Here is a 15,715-nt window from a genome sequence, read left to right on the forward strand (position 1 = left end):
CCTAAGCAGAGCCACCACCCCTGCATGTTGTACTTCTCTCTGCAGAGTCTCAGAGTCAGGGCTGTGTGCCCACGTAGACTCCGTTTCAGCTCACCAGGTAACAGCATTACTCCAGCATTTTCTTGTCAGCCCTTATGTGCTAACTTCCTTTTGTCAGCAGATGAACAGGGCATAAGCCAAAGTTTCACCTCACAACTGTGTGCATATGACACATGAAAAAAGAAGGTAGCACCAAGTTATTGCACATACCCAGCAGGGATATGGGAAGACTTTTCATTACAGCATTTTCTGTAGATGAGTGGCATGCTGATTTAAATCTGTTGAGGCTGTATTGATTGCAGTCCCCCTGTCCATCAACATCATCTGCCATCATCTTTGGGCTGCCAGTATGACAGCTGTGAAGGAGCAGAGTGAAGTTGACTGGCAGAATGTTTTGCATCTAATGAGCCTGTGCACAAAAAGGGTATAATAAATAATGCTCTGTAGGAACTCAGCTGTCGATTCAGCACCGCAAGAGAGAGATTGCCTTCACAGAAGCTCCCAAAGCCATCCGTCACCTGTCACAAGTTGCGTGTCTGTGGCTGAGCTGGACTGAGGGAACAGAAAGCACCAAAGACTGGTGATGGGCGCCTCATATCATGCAAGGAGATATAAAGTAGGCTGACATCAAGAACCCAGAATCACTCAGGAAGAGCTTAATACTACAAAGGCACTGCGGATTTGATACAGTGAAACTTAGCAGTGCATGCTGCTGGAGAGGCTTCTTCCAGATGAACCTTGGGCTGACATTCACGGAAAGCCTATCTAGTCTGCCTTTGGTGGGACATAATGGTGAGTGTACATTTAGCAGAAGGTGAGGACCATCAGGAATGAATTACCATGTCTTAGGGATGATAAGAAAAACACAGCTAGGAGTGACGACCCAGGCACCAGCCCTCAGCCAGTGGGTTCAGACATTGGTTCTGATATAGGTCTGCTGGGTAACACCAAGTCTACACTACACAAAGGACAATAAACCTCCAGCATGCTGCTAGGAGACTCCTGAGAAGCCCTTACACCTACCAGGTGGTCAGCCTTTCTGGTCTGTCCCAGCATGGCCCTCTACCTTGGCCAGTCAGCTGCTGGACCCTGGGCCACTCTCAATCCTCTCAATCCCCCTAAGACCCCCTCAAACCTCCTGCAGGAGTCACTCAATCCCCCTAAGACTCCCACCTTGAGTACCGTGTTCAGTTCTGGGCCCCTCACCAAAAGAAGGATGTTGAGGCTCTGGAGCGAGTCCAGAGAAGAGCAACAAAGCTGGGGAGGGGGCTGGACAACAAGAGGAGCGGCTGAGAGAGCTGGGGTTGTTTAGCCTGGAGAAGACGAGGCTGAGGGGAGACCTCATTGCTCCCTACAACTCCCTGAAAGGAGATTGTGGAGAGGAGGGAGCTGGGCTCTTTGCCCAAGTGACAGGGGACAGGACAAGAGGGAATGGCCTCAAGATCCGCCAGGGGAGGGTCAGGCTGGACATCAGGAAAAATTTTTTCACGGAAAACTCCATCACTACCGATGTCCAGATGAAGGGAGATGCCACCCCACTCTTGGACATCTCTGTGGGCACAGACGTCCCGATGGAAGACGTCACCGTTCCAATCCTGGACATCAGCGTCGCCACTGATGTGCCCATGGAGTAGGACACCACCCCAGCAATACCGTCTCACTGGGCTCTGGTGTCCCCATGGACGAGGGCAACGTCCTGGGGCAGAACATCCCCTGTCACCGGGATGTCAGGAGCAGCGCAGGGCTCTGGCAGGCAGAGCTGGGGCAGGAGGGGCATTGGAGCTGGGGCAGCGATCTGCTTGTTTGGGGGTTGGGAGAGGTATTTGGGGTATTTGTTACGGGGTGAGGGGCGGGTGTTTGTTTCAAGTGTTCCTGGTTTTTGGGAAGTTGTTGTTGTTTCAATGTTCCTGTTGTTTAGAGAGTTGTTGTTGTTTGGGGATTTCTTGTTATTTGGGGAGTTGCTATTGTTTGTGGTGGGTGGGTGTTGAGGAGGGAGTACTTGAAGTATTTTCAGAAACTGTTTTGTTCCTGTCATTTCATTAAAAGCCATTTTCTAGACCGGTTCTGTGTCTTCTTGGGGTGGGCAGGGAGTGCAGGGGCACCAGGACACAGCTCGCCAGAGGGGCAAAAGCCTCGCCCAGCCCAACGTCACATCTCCCAAGCCCCAAAGGGCACAGAACTGCCCCCTGGGCTCAGCCACCACCAGCCGGGCAGGCAATCCGGGGGGGGATGGGGACTCCCGTGGCCCCTGCCCCACGGCAAGCAGCCCTTTGGCGAGGGAGCCAGGACAGACGCAGCCCTGCAGGACTCATGGACACGGACCCACACCCAAAGCACCGCTGACTCCCACCGCTCTGGCCGCCATCCTCCCAGACTGGGCTCTGGCAGGGGGCTCTGGCTGCTCCCCACCACCCCACCGCGTCCCCACTGCAGCCCCACAGGCAGCTCCTCCAGGCTGCCCCATGGCAGGAGGGCACAGGGCTCAGGGAACAATGGGGGCATCACAGCAAAGGCCTCCCCCCAGCCCAGGCAGCTGACAGCGCAGATCTGCCCTTGCCCCCTCAGGCACTCGCTCCGCCGCGTGAGGCCACTCCAGCAGCCAGGCCGGAGGTGCCCGTGGGGAAGCCGTGCTGGCTGTCTCCAACGGGGCTGCTGAGCTCTTCTCTCTCCAGGGCCCAGCTGTGCAGCCACTGAGGGGGAGGCATTTAGGGCTCCCCTTCACTGGGAATTCACACACGGAAAAAGGAGCTCTGTCCATCTGAAATGTCCTGCTCGGGAAACTGCCCTGCCCTTGGATTTCAATCTGGTGCCGCGCTCCTGCTCAGCAAATCTTGTCCATTCTTCCCGGTTGCTTCTGTCCCGGCTCTTGATGTCACTGTTCCCACAAATGTCCAAGTCCCCCTTTCCCCGCAATCCCTTTGCAATTCCCTCCCTACAAGAACACCACCAGCGCAGTCGCTGCCCACTGCATCTCCTCCACCATCTCGCAGGAGATCCTCTACGCTTGCTCTTTGCCAACGGGCCCAGCTTCTTCTCGGCTGAGCTCTCCCCGTGCCCCCTGCTCTGCAGCAGCACCCCTGGGGCTCGGGGCAGCTATTCCTCTTCTCTCCACACACTCCACTCCCTCTGCTCCCGACGGTTCTTTCTTTGAGCACAGATGATGGTGCCTGAACCCCTCCAGGCCCCGGCAGCACTTGCTTTCCCTGCTGTCTGCCCAGCCCAGCCCAGCCACTCACACTCCTCCTGCCCACGACGGGAAGAGACAAATGGGGTGCAGCCCCCAAGCCCAGCTACACAATTCAAGCCAGTGCACAGCTCCAACAACACCAAAACCAACCCGAGCTCGGGCGGTTCCAGGTCTTTATTCTCCTCTCTCCTCTCCAAGAGCTCAGCACTGGGGGCTCTTGCTCAGCCGCCTCCTCCCCTTGAAGGCACCAGAGCAGCAGCCAAGGCAGCAGCTTCTCAGACTGGGCTGAGCAACCGGTGCTGCAGCCCAGCAAGAGCCTTCACACCCGCCTGCAAGGGAGGAAGGGAAGGGGAGAGATTTGCTGCTCCAGGGCAGAGTGAAACCCCAACCATGGGGCTGACCAGCAGCACAAGCGCTGGGAAAAGCTGTCCCCAGAGGGGAAAGCTCTGGAGGCCAGAGCCGTGGGGCAAGAGGGATTTCTGCCTTGTGCACACAGAGCACATTGGGTATGAAAAACTCGCCCTTGAGGGAAAGGAGCCTGTGCGGCTCTTGTCAGGCATCAGCTGCTCCCTGGATCCGTTCTCAAGGCTCAAGATGCCAGATCTGCTTTTTGCTTTGGAGAGGCCCCACACGGCAACAGAACCCACAGCTCCCAGGACGCTCAGGAGCGCTGGAGAGGAGAGCGCACAAGCAGAGAATCACTCAGTGCGCCAGCTCTGGACACCAGGACCGGGCGCTGCCACTCACCAGCATTAGACGTGGCTGAGGCCTCTGGGATGAAAGAGCAGCAATTCCATCCGGCTCCCAGCTCACCTCGTGGGCAGCATTCAAAGCAGTCTCCAACCCCAACCTGGACGAGTTCCCAGTTCACCTCAAGAGCACCAAGAGGCCTCTCTGGATTGATGCAAACCCTTATCAGTGCCCCCTGGCAGCCAAGAGGGCAACCGTGCCCGGGGCTGCATCCAGCATGGCATCGCCTGCCGGCCGAGGGAGGGGATTGTCCTGCTCTGCTCCACACTTGGGCCATAACAATGAGAAGCTGGGAGCTATGCTACCCTCTCCAGAAACATGGCACAGCTCACACCATCTTCTGGCTCATGGGAATGGCTGCTTTGGGAAGCAGGAGACCTCTTGTGTGCCCATGGGCTGCTTTGTCCTCTCCTTCTGCTCTCTGCGTACCTCCTATCCCACAACCAACTAACTTGTCCATCCCTCTCAGTGGGGCAGCGATCCCACTGGACGTGGGGAAGGGATCCTTGCTGGCCCAGGCTGTATCAGCCAGCCAGCCTCTGAAGGGAGAGATCATAGGAACCTTTGTGAAAAGTAGCCTGGCATAGTTAGAGAATGTTAGAGCCATAGTTAGAGCCTTGGCCATATATTCACCCAGTTCCATCCTTTGTGCAGCTGTTTTTCCAGTTGTTGGAACATTCAACACTGCACCATTGGCAACGTCAAACCAAAAGCCATGGGATTCAAAGCAAGCCAGCAAACATCTATACTAAGGGTTTCTTATTTTCAAGCCTTCTGCGAGACTTTATTTCATGTTCTCAGGCTTGTTTCAGACCTATGTGCTCTTTTTATGAAGCTGAATATTTTTACCATTTTAAAGTTGGTTTTGATGGGCTGGACCCACCAATTGGTGCCTGCATTCAAAGACACTGTACTGCTTTTCAGTGGAGTTTAATTGGGGTGCTGTTTTTTGCTTTTGAACTTACCATAATTATGAACAGATTTTTTTTTTATTATGTCCCCTGGTTTCTCCTTTCGAAAGAAAATCTCATGTTTAATGAACTTAATTTTAGATAAAAGGAATTAAAAGAGGAAAATTAAAAATGTATGAAGCTCCTAGAGTCATCCAATTACTGTGATGTCCACACAGCAATGCTAGCATTGATTTTACAAAGCAAGCAAAAGCAGAGAAATCACTGGGGCTTGTCACATGTAAATACCATTCTATTCCAAAATGTGCTGAATTATAAATGTACATTTTATGCATTTCTTCTTGATCTGTTGCAGAAGATAAAGATCAAACATGCCAGCCCGCCCCAAGTAGCATATGTATGCATACCCAGAATGCTTGCTGTCTTTTGTCAAAACCACATCTAGCTCTGTAGCTGAAATATCAGAATGCACATCACCCTCAGAAGAGGATGGTCTTTGCCTTCATAGTGCCACAAAAGCAGTGGCTGGGCTGTTGGAGGAAGCATCCCTGCTGAGCAGCATCTAGAGGCCAGGCTGATTTGTCCATTACACAGTGCTGTCAGTTCCTTATCTCTCCCAATGAATACCTCACCTCTGACAGCCTCTGCAGTTCTGCCACGTGGCTTTGTCCTGCACCTTTCCTGCAGGCACTGTGTGCTCACTGGGAGCAGGTGACTGCAGACAAGTGGCTCCCAGTCCCAAGAAAGAAAGAGACAAGGCCCTCCACAGAGTGATGCAGCTCCCTCGCTGAGGAGGTTCTTGTTTTACAGACAGCTCCCACGCTTTGAGGTGACGGTGCTCAGAGATGAGCCCTGTGCAACCATCTCAAAGCAAGTGGAAATCTCAGGACATATCTTCATTTATTCCCCAAAACCAAATGTATCACAAAAAAGGTCAGTCTCATGGGGTGGGACTGCAGTCAGATCAGGAAAACACTTAGCGGTTAAGAGAAAGCACACTTACAAGGAGGCCATGTGTAGTAACAAGCAATATTTATTTTGTATTTAAATTGCCTTTGATGATGAAGTGATGGACTGCACTTCAGGCAGCGGCACTCTCAGTATGTACAAGATGATATTGTTTATTTCTTCCCAAAAGCGAGCGGGGGGAATATTAATCATAGAAGTCATCAAATTCATCTGCTTCTGTGTTGTGAGTTTTTGGGCGCAAAGCAGCCTCAATCTCAGAGCTGCTGTCATCAGATTCGCCCCAGAAAGCTGAGGGTGAGAAGAAAACAAGAATTTTAAATAACATAAACATGGAAAAGGTTTTATGTCACAGACTTGATCTTTTGCAGCTCTCTGGAGGCAGAGAGACACCATGGCTTATGGAGAAGGTCAGAGTTTTGAAGACCACAAGACCTAGGTGTGTGTTCTGGATATGGCTTGCTATCGACATGTCGCTGTCTCTGATAACGGAGCTGCTGTGGCCAAACAGTGGGCTCATTCAGAGGTCCCACTTCATTGTTCCTCAAGGTAGCTGGAGAGAACATTTCCACTCCAAGCAATTTACTTGACCAGCTGCAGCCTGAATTACAGCTTTGTCTATTATGTTCCACTTTCAATCTCTCTCTCTCTACTCGACCCTTGAAGTCACAATTGAAAAATGACATCACAGAGTTGGCATAAAAATAGCGATGACGCCACAAATGAAAAATCACCACTTTAAGATAGGATCAAATACAGGCAAGATTAACTTAAAAAAACCCACATGGTTTTAACAAACAGCTCTGGGCATAAGTGAATAATTTCACTGAACTAAAACCAATACCTTTTAAATCCGGTTTGTCTAGGAGGTTCCTCAATACGTAAATTCATTTGACCCATGGAAAAAAATGTGGCACAAGGGGAAGTGTAAGTCAAGCCCACAGTCACTTACAGAGCTGTGCTTTCTGTCTGTTCCTAACTCATTCCAGAAGGCTGCTGTTTGTCCATCAGTGGCAATAGCTGCAATGCCCCAAATGAGGCAAAAGACTCAGAAACAGGGATTCAGGCAACAGGAGAGGGGAAAGCTGTCACACCTCATACAGAAATTTCAGCTCGTGTGCGACTGAGGCACTGTTAATGAGTTCAGTGCTTTTGATGGCACAAGCTATATAAACATCTTATCTACAAATGCAGCAGCTGCATCTTTCATCCTATATCCCTGGCCCCCTGGAACGCACATTTGCAGTCAGCAGGGAACATCAGAGCAGCACCAGCCGCACCCTGTGCTCACTCCCAAGCAGAACAGGTGGTAAGAGGCTGAACACACTCAAAGGCTCCAAAAAATGAAATTCCCCAAAGTAGAAGGAAACAGGCTGGGGATGTGAGAGAGGCCTTTCAAATGGTACCAAAGGAGCCATCGTTTACGGCATTCTTAGGTCAGCTTGGGTGCCACACCTCTCAAATCAGTTCTGTACCATTCAGGACTGCATAGTGCCTTAAGCTGAGTGCCAGGTAAAGCTCCTTGCTCCCAGCACTTATATGAGGTTCGATCAGAGTTGGCTTCAGACACCAGTGGCTGTTACAGTCATTAAAAGAGAAAAAACGAAATGCAGGGAAGAAGGAAAACATGCAGGGCCCAAACACCAATTTAAAAGAAAGCCTCCTTGCTCACGGAAAAAAAAATTGTTCCAGAAGCACACAGATGGGTGCATAGGCACCTTTGTGTGCCCACTTTCAGTAATTGTGCCCAACCACTCCTGCAACCCACATTTTAAAGAGAGGATCAAGGAAATGTCAGTTTTTTCCTTCTCTAGGCTTTCTCCTACCTACTACTCATTACTGCTGGATTTAAACCCTGGAGCAAATATCACTACTACTTCCACACCATATTCACTAGGAAACATGTCCTCTGTGGTCCAGAATTGGTCAATTGTCAACTATTTGCTGATTCCTGTGTTGAGACAGGGAAATTCCACACTTTCCTATCTCCTTATGCTCATACCTCATACAGTTCCACAGTGTTGTCCTTAAAGATTTTATTCAATATAAGTTACACTTAGGAAGACATCCATTTTAAATAACATAACACTGTTTACTTACCTTTGGATTTTATAGCAGCTACTGCTCCCTTCCTTGTCCCAGTCCTGTAAAAGAGAAAGATTTAAAATAATCAGCACATTGTCACAAAATTAAAAGAATGTTGACTTATTTTAAAAAGTTGACTTATTTAAAAAAACCCCAAACAACTGTGAGATGGCTTAAAAAGAAATCAGTAATTTCTGTAGTTATTTTTTTTAAAAATGTAGTTATTTCATCAATGGTTTCTTCACTTTTATGTCTTTTAAAAGGTAGAGAAATTAACATGCAGGAGGGACACTGGTCCAGATGTTCAGGCAGCGTGAACTGGAGTCATTCCTTGGTCACAACGCCCATTTACACCCATAGTGAATTCAGGGCACAAAGGATGAGAGCTCCGTCTATCTTTCGAGGCCTTTCAGATAAAGCAAAGAAAGTAAAGAAAAAATCCAAACAAAAATAAAAGCACCCCCCACTGCTGCTCACTGAACTTCCTTATTCCCCTTCCTGCCAGTGGACTCCTCTTGCCCAGCGACTGGGTTCCCATAGCATCATCCACATCCCTATGTAAATGTGCAATCTCCCAGCTGCCTTTGATCTACCTTGATGTATATGCAGTTGCGATTCTGTTCTGTTAAATGACTGCTCTTGTGCCTAGAGCATCACAGGCCCTTTTGAATCTCTCAAACAAGCTGGAATCATTTTGATCTTTTGTGTGTAGCGTGTGTATTGTGTTGGTGCTGTGAAATAATCACATAGGGGCAATGATGTAGGAGAATTAACTGTTATATTAACAGTCCTGCAATAAGCTCTAAAAATAAAGCTTCAGCTGATTTTAATCAGGAAGATCAAATAGGAGATATTTGTGACATTACTGCGTGAACTAGTAAAATATAAGCTAATGTCAAGCTGCAATTTGAAGCCGCTGTCACAGTCAAAACAGGACTCAATCAGCTATCAAAAATTTCATACAATTTGCTGCATTTGGCTTAAAGACGCGGCAGCTAATACATAATCGCTTAAAGTGGGGAGTTAAACATATTCTAACCGCTATTGTGGAGGCATTTGTGATAGAAACACACAAAAAAAAAAAGAAGCTGAGACGATTCACTGCTTGTCTTGTATCACTGTATTCGGTAAGAACTGGTGATTGCAGCTGGAAAGCTAAACCTAAAGCAGGGGGAAGCTGCAGTATGTTACAGCTACTGATGTTACAGAAGCTTGTCCTTTTAAATAAGAGAAAGCTCACACTTTAAATAATATTCCTTTTCTACAAACTGTGATTGCCATCAGCACTCCCTCTTCACAGATATACAAAAAATCCCAGAAACAGAATATTAAACATAGCCAAAGTTCAACCAAGACACCAATCTGAGGCTTAAGCACTAGTAACAACTAACAGTACTAGCTGAGTATTTAACAGCGACATAACTAATTATTAACTTACTATTTCTTTAGCTTATAAGCTTCAGTTTGTAGGCCTTCAAATGTTTCCCTGATGTTTTGTTAGTGTGCCATCCAAGTGCCTTTCCATTTTATTCAGAGACAAATCCTATGCTGCATCACACTTCAACTTCTCCTTCAAATGCATTCACTTAACAGTATTTCCAGGAAGTATTTTCCATTAGAGCCACTGGGTTGAGTCCTGCAACATGCTGAACACCCTTAACTCTTGTTCACTTTGGTGAGATTTCACGACCCTCAGCATTTCCCAGGAGGTGCTCCACAAATCCCAGGCTTAGCCTGTAAAAATGTGCTCAAGAGGCTGCAACTCTGGCGGCTGTGTCATTTTTCCCCTGGTGTAGAGCAAGAAACCACTTGTTGCTGAGTTACAAATTGAGAGGTGACTTCTGCAGCAGACTGCACAAGAACCATCTTATCTTCAAGTAGTTCAGTCAAACAAGATCAGGTGGCTGGCAGCTACCGCTTCCAGTGCCTGCTGCTTCATCTCCCATTGTGAAGAAGGGAGGTGCATGGGGCCTTCTTTTCTGCCATGCGAGGAGGTCCCTAGGTCCCTCCACCTTTCTCTGCAGTTCAAGCCCAGATCAAGCACAAGATGGTTGGTCATTTGGGCCCAGAGCCTATGCCGTGCCAAGGAACACCACATACAACATGAAGCTTAGGAACACCAGTGAGGACTGCCCAAGTCTTGAGCAGATTGGTCCTCTTAGGCAACTCAAAGCATTGCAAGGTGTTCCAGGTCCAGCTGAAGGCCACTGGTCTCATGGAAAACAGAGTATCTATTCACAGAATCATAGATTCACGGAATCAAAGAATCATTGAGGTTGGAAAAGGCCTCCAATATCACCAAGTCCAACCATCAGCCCAACACCAATCTGGCTACTAAACCATGTCCCAAAGTGCACATTTTTTTTTTTTAACGCCTCCAGGGAAGAAGACTCCACCGCTTCCCTGGGCAGCCTGTTCCAATGCTTCACCACTCTTCCAGTAAAGGATTTTTCCTAATACCCAATCTAAACCTCCCCTGATACAACTTGAGGCCACTTCCTCTCATCCTATCACTTGTTACTTGGGAGAAGTTACGGTGGAGAAAGATCACCATGGCTGTAGGAAGGTCTAGAAACCTTCCCTCTTCTGACCCAGCCTCCCATGAAGAAAAAGGTCACTGCTGATGGGAGAAGGAAAAAGACAGTTGTGTTCTACCAAAAATCCCAGACATCACAGAGGGATAACACTGCACCTCAAGAACCAGGCATTAGTATAACACTGCAGTGAAAGAAAGAGGTGGAGAACAGGGTGTCAGCAGAGGCTGAGCACAAAAGCTGTCAGCACAGAGAAATGCCTGGGGAGATAGGGAAAATGGAGCGAGGACATCAGAAAGGCCAGACTGAAAATCGCAGCTCTGCCAAACCAGCCCTGGAAAATGCTACAAGATACCTTTGCAACAGGGAATAAAACTCTTGAATTATGCCCAAAGTGTTAGTCAATGCTCATGAGATGCAAGAAGGCCTCTACGCTGCAAGACATTTGTGTTCAGAAATCAGCAAATTCAATCAAGAAAGTTATCATCGGTCGTACTGCACACACAATAACCACACAGACCTCCACAGAGAAATTTTAGGAGTATAAATGAAGGAAGGCCAGTTTCACTGCTTCGACTAATCCCCCGTCATGACCCTTCGATATCCATTTACACATTTGCTTCTTTCCTAAAATAATTCCAAACTGAACCCAGGCTCTAACAAAGAAAAAACACAAACCAGTTTAACTTCAAAGGCCCTTTTAATCTCTCCTTTACTCTGATGAAACGGGCTTTTTGTATTGAAGATGCTGCAACAATAAGAAATGAAAAAGCTCCAAGAAAATATATTTCCCTCTGTACAGAAAATTAATATTAAGAGCAAAATACCAGGCCAACAAGAACCAAATTAATAGAGGTGGCTCACTGAAAACCAGCAGAAAATGTTTACTTCAGCCTGAGTATCTTTTTGCTAAAGCACTTGTTGAACCTCTCTGTGTTTTGGTGTCAAGCAACAGAAGACACCCAAACACCCTGGGGAAAAAAAAAAAAACAACAACCAATTGCCAAACAAAAAAACCCAACCAAAACAAAAAAAAAAGGCAAACAAGCCAAGAAAAGGAAGACACAAAGACAACTACCCAAACATCAAGAGGAAAAAAATACCAAACCAATAAAAACCACCCAGCTACCAAGAGAAAAAAACACCACCCCAATACCAAGTTCTATCAGAAAAACAAACAAAACACGGAGTAGTAGCCTCAGGAACACTGATGCTCTGGCTCATCTTGTCAGAGGCTTGAAGCCTGTGCACCTCTGTTCCATGCACGCACCGTGGAGGCAGCATGGCATAGAAAACAAGCTGAGGGATTCTTTTTCGCAGGGTGGTGTTTATTAACCCTCAGCGAGAGAAGAGGCGAAGCTTCCCCCCAGCAATATGTGAGGATACAGAGTTGCAGATCCATCTTTAAAAATCATTTTTTTGACAGCATCTACAAGCCTGTTGGCAGTAAGCAAGCCTGGCTGCTGTGTGGCAGCGCCTCTGATGTGATGCTCTCAGCTGGGTACCTCCATGATCATACGCTTTTCTGCCAGTTCCTGCAGAAGTCCAACAGCTCTGTCATTTTCTGCTGATCCTTTACTAGAAATTGGGCATCACCCCAGTACTCCCCACCCTGGAAAGTCAGCACGGACCAACCAATCTATTCATCATGCCAGAACGCGAGTAATAATACAGAATTTAAGTAATTGCACTGTAAATAGCATGACCTTTATCTTAGGATACAAAGATCACTATCGAGCTACATTTAAGACTGTTCTCTATTTAGATACACCACACTGAAGGAAAAAAATACATTCTTGCCTAGAGAAACCTCTAACAAAAAGACTGCATCATAGCACCATGATGAAGTTGTGTTGGAAGTGCATAGGGCATCGCCACAAAAATAAACTCTATTTCCTATGTACTACAAAGGCGATGTATTGAGATAGATGTTGTTGCCTGTCTCCACAGACCATTCCTCACCAGGATCCACAGAGCATCGCTGCTGCAACATTACTATTTCTGCAACAGCTGTCTGCTAAGATTTTGGAAGCAAAGCTCACAGAAATATCTGTAATGTCAGAAAAGTGCGTTTGAATTTACAGTCAGCTTTGTACAAAAGTGACCTGAGAACTGAAATTACAGCAGAAGCATAAAACAATTGGATATGGGCTGGTTTCTCATTTCTCTCAGAAGCCTGAGAACCCTCTATACCGCTTGCCCTGGATTTCCTGGCAAACGCACGTCCTGAACTCTCCCAGCCCCAAACTTCTGGATTCTCTCCTCAGGGCCCCGGCCAGCCCCGGGGGTTTCATCCCCAAGTCAGTGAAGCAATGTCAGGGCTGGTTTTGAAGGTGGGGTTGTAGGGATGCAGGGGGGGGATGCAGAGAGATGAGGGGGGATGCACAGAACCAGAGTGCCCCCCGACGGCCAGCCCGCCTCGTCGCGCCCCGCAAGCTGCAGGCTTAGGGTTAAAACATCCCCCCTGAGAATAATCAAGAGGATGAATTATAATCTGCCAACTTTTATTTGCATATCATTACATCTGTGTTTGGTAAAGGCGGCTTTTGACTGAAAAACAGCCTTCGGAGACCAGACCAGATTACTTCCAGAAGACAGATTAATCAAATTTTAAAATATTTCACACCATGTTTATGCCCCAACAAATTAAAATCGTTATTTGGATCTCAGATGATAATGCACCTTTAATCTCCAGATTATTTTGAAATGAGACAGCACAAACAAGCAAAAGAAAAATGAACTGCTTGCATCAAAAATTCGGAATTACCCAGAAAGCTAGTGACCTCCACTGGCTGCATCCATTGCTACAGGACCACGAAATGCCACACACATCGCCTGCCGCCCACTCTTGCAGAGAGATTCAGTCCTGACTTCTGATACCTTTCCCCCTCACAAGTAATTGTATAATTTAACACGCTTTTTTCCACTGCAAAACGCTAACTCTTCAAATGAAAGTTGCATTACATGCATGTAAGTATTCCCTTGGTAAAGTAAATGAAGCCATGGAAAAGTAGTTTTATAGCTACATGTAGAGCAGGACAGTATTTGTGGGAGAAGAGGAAGCTCTGGCATGCACCTCCGAACAAAAGGGAACAAGTGGTCTTTACTCGGAGAGCAGCTTCCTATTAAGACTCACTCCTTCGTACATTATGCCTTTCATCCCCACTCAACCACAAAATGATTTTGCTGTAGGAAATACAATGGCAGAAAAAGATTTACATTGAAAGAATCTTTAATAATAAACTGTTGCAGATCTGCCTACTTCCCCGTGATTTATAATACAATAAACATCGGATTCTATTAAGTCTCATGCACTGAAGACATGCACTGAAAAACCGAATATGAAAGCCCTCAATTCTTCCCGTCTCCAGTACCATAATAGTGAAATGAGCATGTATAAATGTGCTAAGAGTATCTCTTTGCATCTTTTATAGCTTGTGTGTATTAATCTGTAAAGCTTATTAAGAAAGTCATTGCTATGCAAAGCAGCACCCAATCTCTTTCTCTTGCTTTTCAACAGAGCGCAGTGTTTAGCCAATAGGACCGGTCCCCTGCCCCTCATTCGGCATTCATAACATGCAACATTTGCACAATGTATCTCTCAAAGGCTGCTGAATAGAAAGCCTTAATACTCATGTAAACAACTGCAAACCAATTACTTAATGAATCAGGCCCACACATAATGAGGTGCCAGACAAAGAGCTATAAATGCATTTTTGCGCCCGAGCCTCTGCTTTAAAGTAAAATCCCTCAGCTGTAGTTTGGGCTTAACTGGCACATCATAATTATTGTCTGGAGGACATCAGAGGAAGCCATTTTTTTTATTTAGGTCCAGCAGGGTCTTTAGCGAGGTCACTCATCAGCTCAGTGACAAAACGGAGCAAAGAAGAATTTATAAAAAGTACCACGGCAGCGTTACACAGTTATGTTTATTCTCAAGTAGTGGGTTTCGAGACCACTTGTAAAAGCAATAAAGCCCGAGAAGTGACTGCAGTAAGTGGAGCGCTTAAATGTGAGCGGCAAAGAAATTGCACTGCGTTCTGGCCGCAAACAAGCAGCCGGACACCCCTTCCCTCTCTCCCTCTTTCTCACTGCTTTTGCTGCTCTCTGTCTCCACAGAGCATCCAAACACAAGGGCTGTTACCAAACTTCATGTTTAGAAGGCGGCTTTGGTTTTGACTCATTTAGAAAAACTGACTTTATGCCATTGTAATAGATTTTTTTTTTTTAGAGTAGCATCATCGTGCATCGGCACATGAAAGGCATGAAATTACAGGGCAGAGTGAATGATTTTAAACTCTATTACAAATAAGAAAAAAACCCAAAACACAGCAGTGGAAAAAAATGTACACCTTAGGAACAGCATCTGAAAAATGCAGAAGTCGCTGAAGGTGTTACTATCGAGCACAGCGATATCCAGAGGGAAAAAATTTGCAGACTTTTTCTAATTAGAAAAGACTTTTTTTTTAAAAAGAAAGTTCCTGTTAAATTATAGGCATTTTATTCACTTGTTTAACAGCAATCCTCTAAAGCAAGTTGGTCAGGGCCCGATCCTTCTCCTCCTGCTGTTCTGTGCTTCAGTAAATGGCTAAAATTTAGCATTTTAAAAATTCATATCTAGGAGCACACTTGCATTTTGTAGCATTAGGCAGCAGGGTTTGGAACATTGAAAATGAAAAGAAAAGAGTTTCAACATAATTCTACAAGAATTAATCCTAAACAAAAGCATGAATATCATTCATCAATATTGTATTACAGCTTGTCTTTATTTACTGTACTTGAACTACAGAAACACTGTTTTCAACACAAAACAATATTTGCAAAACTGGAATTGTGTCTCCTCTCAAAAGCGACCTCATCAACAAAAAAACTACAGGAAGACAGCACTGTATAAACAGATGGGAGTTAAAAAAACCATTAAAAAGCTTTAAAGTCTCTTTCTGAGTGCTACGGATGGAGTTCTCAGACCTGGAGTGGCGGAGCAGCAGCATGCACTTGCCAGGCTGTTCTAATAAGAGCAGATAAGGATCTAAAGCCTAGCCAATATTTCATGAGATGGCTGTGTTATATCCTATTTTCTGCTGCTTCTTGACCGCTAATTTGATTGCTGCTGTTTGATTACCACTACATGCCGACAAAGAATACAAGGAACATCCCACAAAACCGCTCAGGGATCCAAACAGAATGGATGTCGTTTAAAAAAACCTCACGAAACGACTTACTTTTTTAAGGTAAAAAAGCCC

The 15,715-nt window shown here is 46.3% G+C and overlaps 1 protein-coding gene across 3 annotated transcripts in view; it reads right to left on the reverse strand.

The window, feature by feature from the left end:
• Nucleotides 1–5,904: 5,904 nt before the first annotated feature.
• KIZ (kizuna centrosomal protein) overlaps nucleotides 5,905–15,715 on the reverse strand; it is a 52,917-nt gene continuing 43,106 nt past the window's right edge. For all 3 annotated transcript variants that reach the window (XM_069850306.1, XM_069850305.1, XM_069850307.1), the window contains 2 exons: nucleotides 7,954–7,997; nucleotides 5,905–6,144 (listed from right to left, as the gene is read on the reverse strand). In XM_069850306.1, the coding sequence (XP_069706407.1) occupies nucleotides 6,041–6,144; nucleotides 7,954–7,997 (148 nt within the window). In that variant the 3' untranslated portion in view covers nucleotides 5,905–6,040. The remainder of the gene's footprint in view (nucleotides 6,145–7,953; nucleotides 7,998–15,715) is intronic.

This window comes from Phaenicophaeus curvirostris, chromosome 2, assembly GCF_032191515.1.
Source record: "Phaenicophaeus curvirostris isolate KB17595 chromosome 2, BPBGC_Pcur_1.0, whole genome shotgun sequence".
Lineage (NCBI taxonomy): Eukaryota > Metazoa > Chordata > Aves > Cuculiformes > Cuculidae > Phaenicophaeus > Phaenicophaeus curvirostris.